Source organism: Notolepis coatsorum (assembly GCF_963971535.1).
Source record: "Notolepis coatsorum genome assembly, chromosome: 3".
Lineage (NCBI taxonomy): Eukaryota > Metazoa > Chordata > Actinopteri > Aulopiformes > Paralepididae > Notolepis > Notolepis coatsorum.
The window spans coordinates 70943261-70959262 of record NC_140167.1 but is presented as its reverse complement, the minus strand read 5'-3'; the positions used below and the strand labels follow the sequence as shown (position 1 = coordinate 70959262).

The 16002-nt window shown below is 43.4% G+C and overlaps 1 protein-coding gene across 1 annotated transcript in view; it reads right to left on the bottom strand.

Moving 5' to 3' along the window:
* The window catches only part of vcam1b (vascular cell adhesion molecule 1b), a gene marked incomplete at its 5' end in the record, with an annotated part of 37402 nt that overhangs the window by 20351 nt on the left and 1049 nt on the right, over positions 1 to 16002 (bottom strand). The window contains 5 exons of the mRNA XM_084311241.1: positions 2860 to 3126; positions 4004 to 4282; positions 8574 to 8834; positions 13196 to 13501; positions 14190 to 14474. Of these exons, the coding sequence (XP_084167367.1) occupies positions 2860 to 3126; positions 4004 to 4282; positions 8574 to 8834; positions 13196 to 13501; positions 14190 to 14474 (1398 nt within the window). The remainder of the gene's footprint in view (positions 1 to 2859; positions 3127 to 4003; positions 4283 to 8573; positions 8835 to 13195; positions 13502 to 14189; positions 14475 to 16002) is intronic.

The following is a 16002-nucleotide window of genomic DNA, read 5'->3' as shown; positions in this document are numbered from 1 at the left end:
GCATCTCTATACGGTGCCAACGATACGATACATTAACGATACATTTGAAGCACCGGGCGATGCGATGCGATACGATTCACCCCCTGTTGAGATACGATACGATTCGATACGATTTGATTCAACATAATGCGATTCGGGGCGATACGATGCGATTCAACACGATGCAAAATAATGATAAAATTTTATGGTATGACAGAGGATTTGGTTGTATTCCTTATATGCAGCTTATATTATTATTAAAAATAAAATAATCTACTGTAAGACAATTTATATAATGTCACACACACTAGATCACTAGGATGCGTCTATACTTTCCGACCGTAGCCGCATTATGTCAACAACACGGAGCCAGGCTGGATGGATGCATGAAGCGATATAATTAAGAAACGAATAACCAATAAATGTGAAGTTATCTTTGAACCCCTGTTGTCAAGCGTCTTCAATATACCCCCCCCTCCTCACTAATGGTACTGGTGTTGCAGAGTCACGTTAGTTAGTTAGTTAGACACTAGTTTAGCGTTAGCTGAACGGCAAACTGGCGTTAGCCAGAGGCTACTAGCGTTAGCATGTTGATCAATTCTATTCATGTCTCCTCGACTTCCACTGTTTGTTGATAACTGTGGCGCGGCTCTCGCCTTATGTAGTAGCGAAGCAATAGTATCTGCTGTGTGTGTATGCAGTCACAGTGCACTGCTGACAAGTGGATGAGAGGAAATTATATGAATGCATCTGTTTTTGACCGATGCAAAGACGCTACAACAAGATGCATCGCAAGTTCAGCCCAGACCAGGCTGCAGAAACAAATTAGTGGGGGGGCATAAAATGTTCTCGGGGGGGCACAATGGTTTTTCAACACAGGTTCCCTTTTATACGTTTCAGCTGGGACAGCGGCGCTGTGGCTTGCTTGGCGCTGCCCACAGTGCTGAACTAAACAGCAGAGAGGCAATTGAAAAATCTAATTTCTCTCTATCTTAAGAACTTTCACTTATACAAAAACAGACTGAACGGATATATATAACAGACCTGCTGGGGCAGCGGACTGAGAGCAGGGGACACAAACAGGCTGGATAAGATGGTCAAGAAGGCCAGTAGCGTGGTTGGGTGGAGCTGGACTCTAGCGAGGGTGGCGGAGAGGAGGAACCTTGCTAAGCTCCAGGCCATCAGGGAAAACCCCTCCCACCCACTATACACAGACTTGGCTGACAGGAGGAGCATGTTATAGGCTCACACTACCTAAATGCAGCACTGAACGGCACAGGAAGTCCTTCATTCCGACAGCCATCAGACTATACAATGCATCACTGTGCCTCACTGCATCACTGAGCACAGAGTGACAATTACCATCTTCCTGGACTCTTACTTTTTAAACAGCACTGTGCATTATTACACCTACTGTAGACTTCAGTATATTTTTACTGTATTTATTTACTGTATCTTTTATTCTATTTTTATTCTATTCTTAGGCCATTTGTTTTGTTATTCTTATTTGTGACTTGTTCTGTCTAAATGTTTAATGTTGAGTGATTTGCAGTGTCAAATTTCCCTCAGGATAATAAATTTCTATTCTATTCTATTCTATATCTTTGAAAAGTCTCCATTTATTCAACACTTCTGAATTCACTGACAAACTGAACTGAACTGACAAAAATAAGGTGCATAAAAAAGCAAACAAAATTCCTCCACAGGCTACTCACCATCATTAGTAGAGCGGCAAGCGGCGTTTGGGGACAGAGTGAAATCCTCTTAAAACACTGCCCCTCCACTCATTTCTGAACTTTTTTGTTAAGTCCTTCTCAAATGCCAACTGAATTAAATTGGCCTTAGTTGCGTCGATGAAGCATACTAAGGCGATGTTCTGTAACGACATTCTTGAGGGTAGAAAACGAATTCTCACAGAGTGCCGTGCTAGCTTCAGTAGTGTTGTTGTTGACATCAGTGCCCACTAGGGCTGTCCCCGACTAAGGATTTGGATAGTTGACTTTGATTGAAAAAAAGAAAAAAAAAAGAAAAAAAAATTACCAGGGTGGGCACAGCTGACTCAGTGGGCGGGCCCGGCCCCCTAATGCCCGCCCATGGCGCCGGGACTGGTTCAGCCTGACATTTTGCCGATGCGCACTTATTCCACCGGTGCACTCGCATTGTGAGCGTGTATGCCGGTGCACCGATGCAAATCGATGAATCGTCACATCACTAGTGTGCGTGTGTGTGCGTGTGTGTGTGTGTGTTAAGGCTGTCCCCGAAGCCTGTTTTTGGGATTCGAACTTCGTCAGGGTTTTTCTAACGAATGTTCGAACCTTCTTTTTTAATAAAAAAAATTATTTAAAATTTGAAATAGTTTTTTTCAAAATAATGAAAAAATAATAATAAAAAATTATATAAATATCCTCAAACTAAATCCTCAATTTGAATAAAGTGATTAATCTGATTAAATGAGTCTTTCTTTTTTATTAAATCCACTTTCTTTAATGAATAATAACTTAGCAGTTTTTTTAATACTATAATATTAGTGTAGCCTAATCTTTATCTGCAACTGTGAAGAAAAACCCCATTGGTTTAAACAGAATGAATAGACACATAAAATAATTTTGATTTAGAATTCGAATGTTAACGTAACGAACGAACGTTCGAACATTAGGGGTCAGCCTTAGTGTGTGTGTGTGTGTGTGTGTGTGTGTGTGTGTGTGTGTGTGTGTGTGTGTGTGTGTGTGTGTGTGTGTGTGTGTGTGTGTGTGTGTGTGTGTGTGTGTGTGTGTGTGTGAGCGCGAGCTCCCGCTGACACTGTCTGGCTCCTTCCTCTCTCGTTCACTCACGCTGTGTTTTCCCCTCAGTCCCCTGATATATATATATATATACACTTACAGAAGACTTGGACCGTGGCGCGCGCGGACTGGACGACGGAGCCGCACTCAGCCTCGCAGACGTAGTCCGCCTCGTCCGAGAGGCCCAGGGGCCCCAGGCGGAGCAGCGAGAGGGGGCCCTGGGTGTGTGTCTGGCCACGCAGTGGCACGTCGCTCCTCCAGGTCAGCAGCGGCTGTGGGCAGCCGGAGGCGCGGCAGGTCAGCTCCACGGAGGAGCCTCTCTCGGCCACCAGCACCCGCGGCGTCAGCTCCAACTCCAGGGGGTGAGCTGAGAGACAGAGGAGGACGTGACGACACGGCCATAAAAAGTCTTAAAAAGCCTTAAATCTGACTGGGCTAAACCTGCAGATACCCTGTTTAAGGTTATGGTTAGTTTAAGGTAACAGTGTGGTTAAGGTTAGGGTTAGGGTCAGGGTAAATATATTACTTATACAATATGTAGGCCTAAATATATTACTTATGGCTATAACATAATGTACATTATGTAAATGTTTCCTGTGGTTGATACATACTTTGTTTACATATTTTATCTCCCTCTCAGAGACACAGAAGTCACACACAGTCGCCCAACTTACGTCACGTACACGCACGCACACGCACGCATGCATAATACTTCATAATGTTTCATGCAATTAAAAATAAATATATATATATTTAATACACATGATGCACACACACCTTTATAGTGTTTTGTTTAACAGTAGGATGTTATAACATTTCTGATAATAAAAATTATAATTATTTTCTCAAAGTAGCGTGTGTGTGTATTTTTGGCTAAAGTGGATAGAAAACACAGTACTGTGCAAAAGTCTTAGGCACCCAAGAGTTTTTATATAAATTATCTTAGATGTTAATAAAAAAGAAATCTGTATTAGTGTGTCAGTAGACTACTCTTTTAGATTTTTAGAAACTTTTAATTAAATTCTTTTTGAAAGCATCTTCATGGTTTAATGCAGACATATGTTGCAAGGACTATTATAATCATCATGTTGGCGTGACTGTATGCATCAAAGGGTTAAATCAAGCATTTTTAAGTGCTTTAGAGGAAATGCCAAAATATCGTGATATATATCGTGTATCGTGACATAGCCAAACAAATATCGTGATATAATTTAGAGGCCATATCGCCCAGCCCTAATTCTTACCTTTCACGTAGAGCGTGGTGATGACTTGCTCCGCACCGTGCTGGTTGGACGCCTCACACTTATATCTGCCGGAGTCTCGCGGCAGGGCGGCAGGGAAGGTGAAGGAGACAGAGGAGGAGTGGCTGCTGGACGCAAGCTCCCGCTCCTTGCCGAGACTACTCAGGACCATCCTCTCCACCGGACCTCCTCCTGCCTGTGAGAGGCAGGAGAACGTCACACTCTCCCCCTCCCACACCTCCCCACCGGGGCTCACCGACATGGAGGTCCTCGTAGGCGGAGCTGCAAAAAAAGAGAGATGACCGATATGATATTGAAACTGGTAGATGGCATTTTGACTGAATCCTATAGTTGCTTCTGAGATAATATTATGTGAATAGTTTGACAGAGTCACAGTGCAATGTGTTTAAAGGGTTCATGAGACATATACAAGGTATTTTAATAAATGCATCCTTTGTATGGTTTGACAAAACACTGACTACTGAACTGCTTAAGGTCCCCAACCTGACTGGCACCCCAGCACTGCTTAAGGTCCCCGACCTGACTGGCACCCCAGCACTGCTTAAGGTCCCCGACCTGACTGGCACCCCAGCACTGCTTAAGGTCCCCGACCTGACTGGCACCCCAGCATTGCTTAAGGTCCCCGACATGACTGGCACCCCAGCACTGCTTAAGGTCCCCGACATGACTGGCACCCCAGCACTGCTTAAGGTCCCCGACATGACTGGCACCCCAGCACTGCTTAAGGTCCCCGACCTGACTGGCACCCCAGCACTGCTTAAGGTCCCCGACCTGACTGGCACCCCAGCACTGCTTAAGGTCCCCGACATGACTGGCACCCCAGCACTGCTTAAGTCAAACCATGTGCTGATAAGATTTCATATGTCATTTCCACTGAAGCCCATGTGAGACTTTGCTTTCACATGTAAAACCCCACGTAGCTTGTGTGAAGTTATCGTGAAATCAAGTAAATCATGCGCAAAATGTTCGTAACACTAGTTGAGAATGTGTGTTATAACATGCACAATAATGCATGTGGAGACTGGAGAGGGGAAAAGTGTAATTCACATGGCTTTTTTGGAGGTGAAATAATTCAACACATGCTGTTACCGCCTGTTACCGTCTTACAACATATGGTGTTACCGCCTGTTACCGCCTTACAACACACGGTGTTACCGCATGTTAGTGTATTAAACAACATATTGAAGGATTTGGGGTGCTTTTTCAATGTATGTGATGTATAGATTGGGGGGAGATGATCACAGCTAAAACGGTGAGATCGAAATGTGCATGGAAGCAGGAGACGGTGGTTCAGTAGAGCAGGGTGATTGTTGTGAGGCACACTGCCAGCGAGAGAATGTTTTGAATTCCTTGTAAGAACAAACTGATAGCGAGAGTGAGGGAGAGGGGTTCATCTTAATGAAACAGTAGAAAACTGCATTTTAATGTGTGAAAGGTTATCAGCACGTCGCATGACAACCAGAAAGGCGGGGCCGTCGTTGTTACGACGAAGATCTATAAGTCGAACAGTGTTTCCGGGTGTGAGGCAGACCAAAGAAACGAATCCCACAGGAGGGAAGGGACCAAGAGACTCTCTCCTCTTATCACAGAGGGGGAGGGGGGGGGGGAGAATGCCACATCATCATTAGCTTCGGCTACCACGAGGATGGTCTTGGCTAACGAACAGGCCTGACCACTGTTGGACTGAGAGACAGAGGGACAATAGACTGGACTGAAAGATCATTAGATAGACTGAACACACCGAAAGGTCATTAGAATAGACTTTGCAAGGACAATACAATCTGTTAACATCTGAGCTGAGGTTTCTGTTTATAGAAATAAACACGCTTTTCCTTGTAAGGTATTTCACGTTGTCGAAGTGTCGAATTCTTACGGAGGTGGAGAATTATTATGGTTTGCGGATTGTACTAACGGGGAGAGATAAGGATCTTATCAGCCGGTATCGGAGACGTCAGGACCATTAAAATGACACAACGCAGAGGAATTGGATGGAGAGCCAAACAGACGAAGACGTGATACTGGCCAGTTTGATCAGGATCTAACAATATGGTGTTACTGCGTTACCGTGTTACAACACATGGTGTTACCGCCTGTTACGTATTAAACAACACATGGTGTTACCGCCTGTTACTGTATTAAACAACACATGGTGTTACTGCCTGTTACAACACATGGTGTTACCGCCTGTTACCATCTTACAACACATGGTGTTACCGCCTGTTACCATCTTACAACACATGGTGTTACCGCCTGTTACCATCTTACAACACATGGTGTTACCGCCTGTTTACGTATTAAACAACACATGGTGTTACTGCCTGTTACAACACATGGTGTTACCGCCTGTTACGTATTAAACAACACATGGTGTTACCGCCTGTTACTGTATTAAACAACACATGGTGTTACCGCCTGTTACTGTATTAAACAACACATGGTGTTACCGCCTGTTACCATCTTACAACACATGGTGTTACCGCCTGTTACTGTATTAAACAACACATAGTGTTACCACCTGTTACTGTATTAAACAACACATGGTGTTACTGCCTGTTACTGTATTAAACAACACATAGTGTTACCACCTGTTACTGTATTAAACAACACATGGTGTTACTGCCTGTTACCGTATTAAACAACACATGGTGTTACTGCCTGTTACCGTATTAAACAACACATGGTGTTACTGCCTGTTACTGTATTAAACAACACATGGTGTTACAGCCTGTTACCGTATTAAACAACACATAGTGTTACCGCCTGTTACTGTATTAAACAACACATGGTGTTACCGCCTGTTACCGTATTAAACAACACATGGTGTTACAGCCTGTTACCGTATTAAACAACACATGGTGTTACAGCCTGTTACCGTATTAAACAACACATGGTGTTACAGCCTGTTACTGTATTAAACAACACATGGTGTTACAGCCTGTTACCGTATTAAACAACACATGTACATGTCAAAATACTTCCCAAAGGTCAGTGAATACCACGATCACAACACCAGAGGGAGCTCCACAAATCATGTCAAACCCAGATTCGGCTCAAATAAGGGACTAAACACGTTTCGCAATTATGCCACATCAATGTGGAACGCCCTACCCAAAGCTGTAAAGGAATGTGGATCACTACCCACTTTCAAAACCTCTCTCAAGGGACACCTACGGGAGACTGCAATTCAACACTGGCCCCTGTAAATATCCTAACCCAATCATTCCAACCCCCTCCAATGTACAGTCATTTACCTAGTATGGTTTTGTCAATAGTTCAATGTACAATTGTGTTTGTTTGTACAGTGTCTCCTCCCCCCCCCCCCTCAATGTACAGTGTTACTTGTTTATACAGTGTGCCCACCCCCCCCCCCCCCCCCCCCCAACCACCTCCAATGTAAATTACCCAGTATGGTTGTCAATATCCCAATGTACCCAACCCCCCCCACCCAACCTCCAATGTACAGTTTCTACGTCAAATGTATATACTCCCTTTTCTTGACTCCTTCTGTATCACAAACAGTACTGTATTTGCAAATCTGGTATGTCATAAATGTATAGATGTAGCAGTACTGACTATCTGTATGTCATGTATGTCATATATGTCTATATGAATTGAAAATGGGGGACCCTGATGGAAACAAGACAAACGTCTTTCTCAGGTCTGCATCCCCTTAACAATTGTATGTATTGAGCCGTACTGTATTGTACCCATTCTGCAATCTGTTAAATAAAGTTTTCATTCATTCATTCATTCACATGGTGTTACCGCCTGTTACCATATTAAACAACACATGGTGTTACCGCCTGTTACCGTATTAAACAACACATGGTGTTACCGCCTGTTACCGTATTAAACAACACATGGTGTTACAGCCTGTTACCGTATTAAACAACACATGGTGTTACAGCCTGTTACCGTATTAAACAACACATGGTGTTACCGCCTGTTACCGTATTTAACAACACATGGTGTTACCGCCTGTTACCATATTAAACAACACATGGTGTTACCGCCTGTTACCGTATTAAACAACACATAGTATTACCGCCTGGTAACTCACTAGCCTGTTACCAGCCAAATGTTTTTCAGAATGATAAAACCTCTGTAGGATAATTTGCCAAAGTGGCTGAGGCCTGAGCCTGAGGGTAAAGAAAAACCTGGCTAAATGTACTGTACCAGTTTTTGGCTGGTGTGGTGGAAAGTAGCCGACGCTGAATAACTTACTCAGTCAGAGGAGACCCGGTTAATAAAATGTATTAACAAACTCAGTCAAAGTATCAATACAAAAATAGTCAGAGAACGACTGGATGACTCTCAACGAGGTGACTAGCTAGGACACCCGGAATGAGAGAGCCCCCGCCGGATCATCAACATCTTTATACCTTACTAAACTGAAAGGGGTGGGGGCCATAGATAAGGGTGTCATGACATTTTGGGGAAAGGTGGGGGAGGGTTTATTGGGGTGAAGAATGAGGGATGAGGGTAGAAAGGGAAGATGGGTGAGGGAGATCAAAGAGAAGTGGGGGATGTTTTATCGACCACACGGGCTCACCTACAACCGTGACTTTAACCGTAGCTGTCTCGGTTCCCAACATGTTGCTGGCCACGCATTGATATTCGCCAGCCTGCAAGAGCGTCATTTCCGCAATGACAAGCTTCTTGCTGTGAGCTAACGTGACCTCCTGCCCGTCGGCTGTAATGAACTTCCACTCCATGGCTGGCGTGGGGCTGCCCTCGACGGAGCACGACATGGTCAGAGGAGAGCCGTCTGTTACAAGAACTGAAACCGGTATAATCATGTTTTGAGGTGCATCTGCAACAGACAGAGAGAGGAATGGAAGTGTCATAAATCATTGATGATGTTAGCTGGACCCTGGAGAGGCCCAGCGTGCTCAGACATAAGGGTACAAGCTGTTTCACAAACGCAGTCCTGAAATCAGAATCAGAAAGGTCTTTATAGTTTATATAGTTTCTTTAAGTAGTTTTCACAGACAAGGAATTTGATTTGGTCATTTTCAGTGCGACATTAACGGACAGACAATAACGGACAGATAATAAAATAACAAGGTGGAATAAAATGTAATTAAATATGAACTAAATTAAGATAGAAGCACAATAGGGCGGTTAGGTGGCCGAGCGGAGATTGCGTTCGTCACCAGCCCCGGAGCTGAGCTGGATTTGCCTGTTCGAATCCAGCTCACAGCTCCGGGGTTGTCACCAGCTTGGCTGGCCGTCTGCACTGATACAATTGGCTGTATCAGAGGGTGGGAGAAGCTGGCGGGGTGGGTCCGGGTCGTTGTAAACAGCGACTCCTACAGTTCGGTCGGGGCGCCTGCTAAGCGCGGATTGGACGTGAGGGGGATAGTGTGGTCCTCCCACACGCTACGCCCTCTCAATGAGAATCCGCGCTGCCAGGTGAAAAGAAGCGGTGATTGGCTGGACGTGTGTCGGAGGAAGCACGTGGTAGCCTCCACTCTCCCAGATGATCTGACTGTGGGGGGTAAGTGCGCAGCGACCAGGAAGGGACTGGGAATTGGCATACGACTAACATTGGGATGGGAGAAAATCGGAGGAAAATGGAGGGGGAAAAAGACAAAAAAAAAAAAAAAAAGATAGAAGCACAATAGAATAGAATAGAATTATGAAAAAAAAATAGGCCAGGGCTGTACAACTGTAAAATAAAAAGGTGGATATAAACTAAATTTAATTAAAGTCTGCGCTGTGTGTTCATAGTGTTTCACTACACAGGTCACCGCTAGCTTACGTTTGTTTAATCGGGTTCAAGTCTAAACAGCGAGGAATGAACAGTCTGGAACCACTTATGGATAATCAGTATTGCCAATGAGGTTACATAATAGAGATACAGAGTCCAAAGCTCAGTGTGTTTTAGAGTTTTCAACCTTAAAGCCCCAATCTGGGCTGTTTGTGACCATATCAATGTGGATTATATTCACTGTGGTACATCTTCTTAAAGAGTTTGATCTGCAGATGGAAAACTCTCTCAACTCTCTCTTTGTAAACACAACCACTGTAAACAAACATTTAAAGAATGGGAAATACGCTTACCGTCTTCTCCAGAGAAGATAGATACCAATTTCCTCTCTGTGCGTTCAGTAGAAAGCTATCCGGCTGCAAACTAGCCTAGATTAGCACACATGAATGGAAGCGGATACGGGTCAGCTAGCCTAGCTGTTGGCCAAAAACACCTCTCCCAGAGTTTTAAGCTAGGCTAGCTGATCCGTATGCTTTCATTCATTTGTGCTAAGCTAGGCTAGCTTGCAGCCGGATAGCTTCCTACTGAACACACAGAGAGGAAATCCGTATCTTCTATCTTCTTGTCTGCCTGAGAAGACGGTAAGCACATTTCCCATGCATTTGGTGTGTTCCATTATCAGACACAAAATATAGCAAATACAATTAAAAACTCATATCTACCTGTTGTCTAGTGTTAGTTCTTATTTTCAGTGTTGGGGCTACACATTTTTTGTTTTGGATCAATGATCTGCCTTTAATGGCGGTTTCACCACCATTTTTATTAACCAAATCCTGGGGTATTTTGCTTGAGGCTGGTAAATTTGCCTATTCTACACTCAGGTAATCAACGGTCCATTTGGCTGGTCAAATATAAAATTTTGGAGGAATAAAAAAAAAACACTTTGAAGAACAAAGTTCAAGTCTACCCAGTTTAAAAGGAAGTGATAAAAGTCTAGGTTAAAGGCGCTATAGGTAACATTTAGTAATCTTTAAAAAATAAATAAAAATCGAATTATAATAATAATAAATACATCCACATAACTTTTAGAAAGGAAATAAAAGTAAGAAAAAAAATTGATTAACACTTTGATTGCCTAAGGTTAAATTCATGATATACCATCCGTTGCCAGCTCTATTTAACATGGAGAAGTTCCCCTTCTTTGCAGGGCTATAATTTTTTTAATTCTATTGCTAGATTGCCATTATTAGGGCCCATTCAAGGTCCTATATGTATTGTTCATGGTGTAGCAACGTTAAACTTTTTCATTCACATATTCATACTAAAATATGGTCTAAAGTATGGGGAGCTCCAGTAGCTCACCGCGTACCTCGAGCGCCATTTCGGCGCCGGGGACAACCGTGCTCGTCACGGATCTGGGGTTTAGCGAGTTCGAATCCCGGACTGCAGCCGTGCCTTTCCCAGAGTGTCTTCCCCCCCATCTGTACCCATTCAGCCTGTTTCTGTCGGTCATTCTTGACCAGAGTAAATGCGATAAACGCAAAAAAAAGAGCCAGCGGAATGGCCAAAGTAAAAAAAAAAAAAATACGGTCTAAAGTATAAGTATGTTTTCATCTCTTTCTGCAGCTTTCTCCAGAACGTGATTTATAGCCCCAAATGCATTATATTGATGATGAAATACAGTTTGGTAGGAATCTGTGCGAAATCAAAAATTTCAATTGGACGTACTTCTAGAAGTTTCTACGTATCATCTGATGATGACCGGATGGGCGGGGGATCGTTTATAATTCCGTGGGCAGCGTTAGATGATTCATCCAGAGTGGGTCATATGTTCATCAGAGCAGTTAGTAAAGAACACGTTAGAATATAACGCTGAATCTTACTGTGGCTTCCTCACGCCGCTGGCAGATGAGCGTGGAACAGATTTGTTCTATTATGGGATGTAGAAATGCCCGATCTATTTCCAGGTTGTATAATAGTATATACGTCCAAATCATGTTGTTTTTTCGAGTTATTTCCACCGATCGATGTTCACTGTGTGAAGACGGAGTCTCTCTAGCATTAGCGAGTGCCCGGACCCCATATGGAGTGAGTCCTACCGGGTTAAAGGTTGACATCCGGTTTCGATCTGCCGATCGGCCACCAGATGGCGCTCTTGAACCGCTAGAGGATTGAGAGGAGATCAGAACTGTGTGTCAAGGGCTCCGGATGGAAAATATGATTCCGATCACAGATTTTTGAAATATTGATATCAAAGACGAGTTCCGGCGTCCGCGGCAACTTGAGCATGGCGGGGAATGACGAGTTCCGGCGTTTTCGGCAGTTAAAGTGTTAAGGAATTTATCATTTCTAAAATGTTGGCGGGTCCAAAATGAATGTTGTTGTTTACATGTTGCATGCATGTATCCCCTCCTTACTTCCCATTACCCCACGTGGAATGCACCAGATTGGATAAATGACATGCTGGTTCTCTAGTAGCACCTTTAACACTTTAGACGCCAACAACGAGTATACTCGTTATTGCCCGCCATGCGTTGTGCGCCAACAACGAGGGAACTCGTTTTTTGGGATCAATATTTCATTTTTTCGCCATGGCATTCATAATTCATCCAGCCTCCCTCCGGGAAGCAGCTGGACCCTGTTCTGATATTGCAACGCCTCAATACCGCCGCCTGGTGGATTTTGGGCGAGTTACACTCCACGCCAAACCGGAAGTGGCGCTCTGTGCATCAGGGAAATTCCTCCGCAGAGATACAGAGATATATTGTAACGTGGGTCTAGATACACAATCGAGTGCATTGGGATCGCTTTCGAAATGCAATAATCAATATGACTTCTGCGTTTATTGCGTCATACAAACGGGAAATGGATCTAGCAGATCGACGTCAAATAATTGGAATATTTTTCCTCCAGTCTCATCGGCGAACGGTAAGAGGAATCTAACGTTATTTTCAGCTTGATTGTCCATTTCTTTGTTTGCTGATCAACATATCAACCCATACTAAATAAAGCCGTCACTGACGATCAAGGAATTATAAACGACCCACCCCCCCCCCCCTTTCCTTCATGCATGATGAAGCATAATGTATACCGATCATATACATTTGAATTTTTTAATATAGCGTGTATAGGAAAGAAACGCCAATCGATAATCTATCATATGCGTCGGGGCCTATAACTCGCGTTTTAGGAATTACTGCAGAAAACCGTAAAAACATACTTATATTCACGACGGTATTAACACAACAATGTATGAATGAAAAAATATAACGTTCCCACATCCGGAACGATAGATACCCGATGTTGAATGGGCCATAGTAATGTCAATATAGCAATACAATTAAAAAAGTTATAGCCCTGCAAAGAAGGTAAACATCTCCATAGGCTTACAGCGCTGGCAGACTGGGCACAAAGATGGGCATACTGTGTGGCAGACAATGTGTTAAGGATCTGATACTTACAGTGCACCGTCAGCACCGCCGTGGTCTCCCTCACCGCCTCCTCTGCAGGCAGGCCCGGGAGGTCGAGGGTCGCCCTGCAAGTGATGTCCATTCCTGCTTGCTTTCTGACCGGGATCAACGTGAGCGTGGAGAGCACGGACCCCGCGCTCATGGCCTCCGTGTGGCCATGCAGGACCTTCTCTCCGTGGAGCCAGTCGATGGTCAAGCGTTCGGCAGGGTGGACGTGCGTCACCATGCAGTGCAGGGAGCTCGGCAGACCCGACGCGAGGTGGTCGTGACCCGAGATCACTGGGTCCTTTGGAAAGGCTGAGATATTCACAAACAGCTTTGCTTTAATTATCCATAACACGCGACGTTACACAAAAGTTCATGATGAATGAGTCTAGAAACAAGACGATATTATATCTTTATCAATATTAGAGCGGTAAATAGGGGTACATTTCTTAAATTCTAAACAATAGCTTGTTTCAGAGATGAGATTAGCATTTTACAACATATTGTGTTTATCCAACAGCCTTTTCAACAAAAGGTTTGATCTGGCATACATATGAACGTCTGCCAGACATTCCATGTGCCAAATAAATCACATACAGTACCATGTGGATATTTGAGAACAGGAATGAAGAGGGACTAGAATCTGCTGCTGGGCATACTGTATATAGGTCACCAAGCAAATGACCCCTCTCAAATTACCTTTGGTTAAGACAACAAGAGTTTACTTCCAATTAAGTCACCCACTCTTAAAAAATGTTTGCTGGAAGGTAAAGCTCACTATTGTGTTAGTTGTTGTCTTTTTTGTGTGTTATTAAATTTACTGTGTAAAAGATACAGAATAGGATAATTTAAGATATAGGCCAAATTGTTTTTGTCCACAAATGATAGGGCTTTTTGGAATGCAATTTCAGTTTCAATCTACATTCACAGACATGTTTATTTTTAAGGAGGCACAGTTCAGTAATATGAAGGGGAAATGTGTATACAGGCTATAACTCACAATATACTTTAACAACCGCGTGCGGCTCTTTCTTTTGACTTCCGCAGCTGACTTTGCATATAAGCGCTCCCTCGTGTTCTGTCAGCACTGGTTCAAAGATCGCCAGTGATTCCTGGCCGTTGTTGCGTATTCGCGCCGGCATGGGCATGTCTTCCAGCAGACCCCAAGTGATCGTCAACTTGTCCGCGCAGTCCGTCACGCTGCAGCGGAGTTGCTGAGTGTCGCCCGCTCGGAAGAGCGCCTTCTTTGGCTGCAGATCCACTCGGAACGCGAGGACCTCTGAGTCTGAAACGAACAATTGTGTCATTATAATTAACCAGAATTAATTCCTACGACCAATACGACCGCGGGGATTAAATTAATAGAGGCTATACAAAATTATTATACGTTTTTGATAATAAATAAAATAAAAATGCTGTCGAATGAAGATGTCTTATTATTATTATTATTATTATTATTATTATTATTATTATTATTATTATTATTATTATTATTATTATTATTATTATTATTATTATTATTATTATTATTATTATTATTTTGTCATAGCTTACCTGTACCAAGCTGCATAAATATCCAAAACAAAGGCAACGCGGGTGTTTTACTCAGAAACATTGTTCGAGAAGTTATTACAAAATATATATATATAGTGATGATAATGTTGAATTGGTTTTCCTTTCTTCTACAGTAAACGACTGGCTGACCAGCCCAGGAGACATGCAGTGAATTGATATGCTTGGAAGAGGGGGATACCAAGCCAGAGGAATAAACTTAACGCACACCCCCCGAAAATCCCAACAGTCTCTTGAATGAATTCCCCCAACTCCCCCTCTCTCTCTCTCTCTCTCTCTCTCTCTCTCTCTCTCTCTCTCTCTCTCTCTCTCTCTCTCTCTCTCTCTCTCTCTCTCTCTCTCTCTCTCTCTCTCTCTCTCTCTCTCTCTCTCTCTCTCTCTCTCTCTCTCTCTCTCTCTCTCTCTCTCTCTCTCTCTCTCTCTCTCTCTCTCTCTCTCTCTCTCTCTCTCTCATCGCCCCCTGCAGGAACAGATATTGGACAGAACACTTTGAATCTCACACCCTCCATCTATTGTTCTCATGATAATGTGACTGCGTCTGAATGTGATTTTAAAATGCTCACATTGACCAATTGTATTGATCAGATTGATCAATCAAAAAATATTCACCCTAATTTATCCATGAACACATGTTAACCATTATGCAATTTCTCAGCGACCCTGCTACACACACTCACACTGCCATACATGGGTACCTGAGTACAACCAGTCCCTGAGGACTAAATATCTTGCTCAAGGGTACTTTGACCTTTACCTCTAAAGGTTATGTTACAGTCAGTGGTATGTGGTCCAGTTCTGCTGCTCTGATTAAAGGTTATGTTACAGTGGTGGTCCAGTTCTGCTGCTCTGATTTAAAGGTTATGTTACAGTGGTGGTCCAGTTCTGCTGCTCTGGTTTAAAGGTTATGTTACAGTGGTGGTCCAGTTCTGCTGCTCTGATTTAAAGGTTATGTTACAGTGGTGGTCCAGTTCTGCTGCTCTGATTTAAAGGTTATGTTACAGTGGTATGTGGGCCAGTTATGCTGCTCTGATTAAAGGTTATGTTACAGTGGTATGTGGGCCAGTTATGCTGCTCTGATTAAAGGTTATGTTACAGTGGTATGTGGGCCAGTTATGCTGCTCTGATTAAAGGTTATGTTACAGTGGTATGTGGTCCAGTTCTGCTGCTCTGATTAAAGGTTATGTTACAGTGGTATATGTGGTCCAGTTATGCTGCTCTGATTAAAGGTTATGTTACAGTGG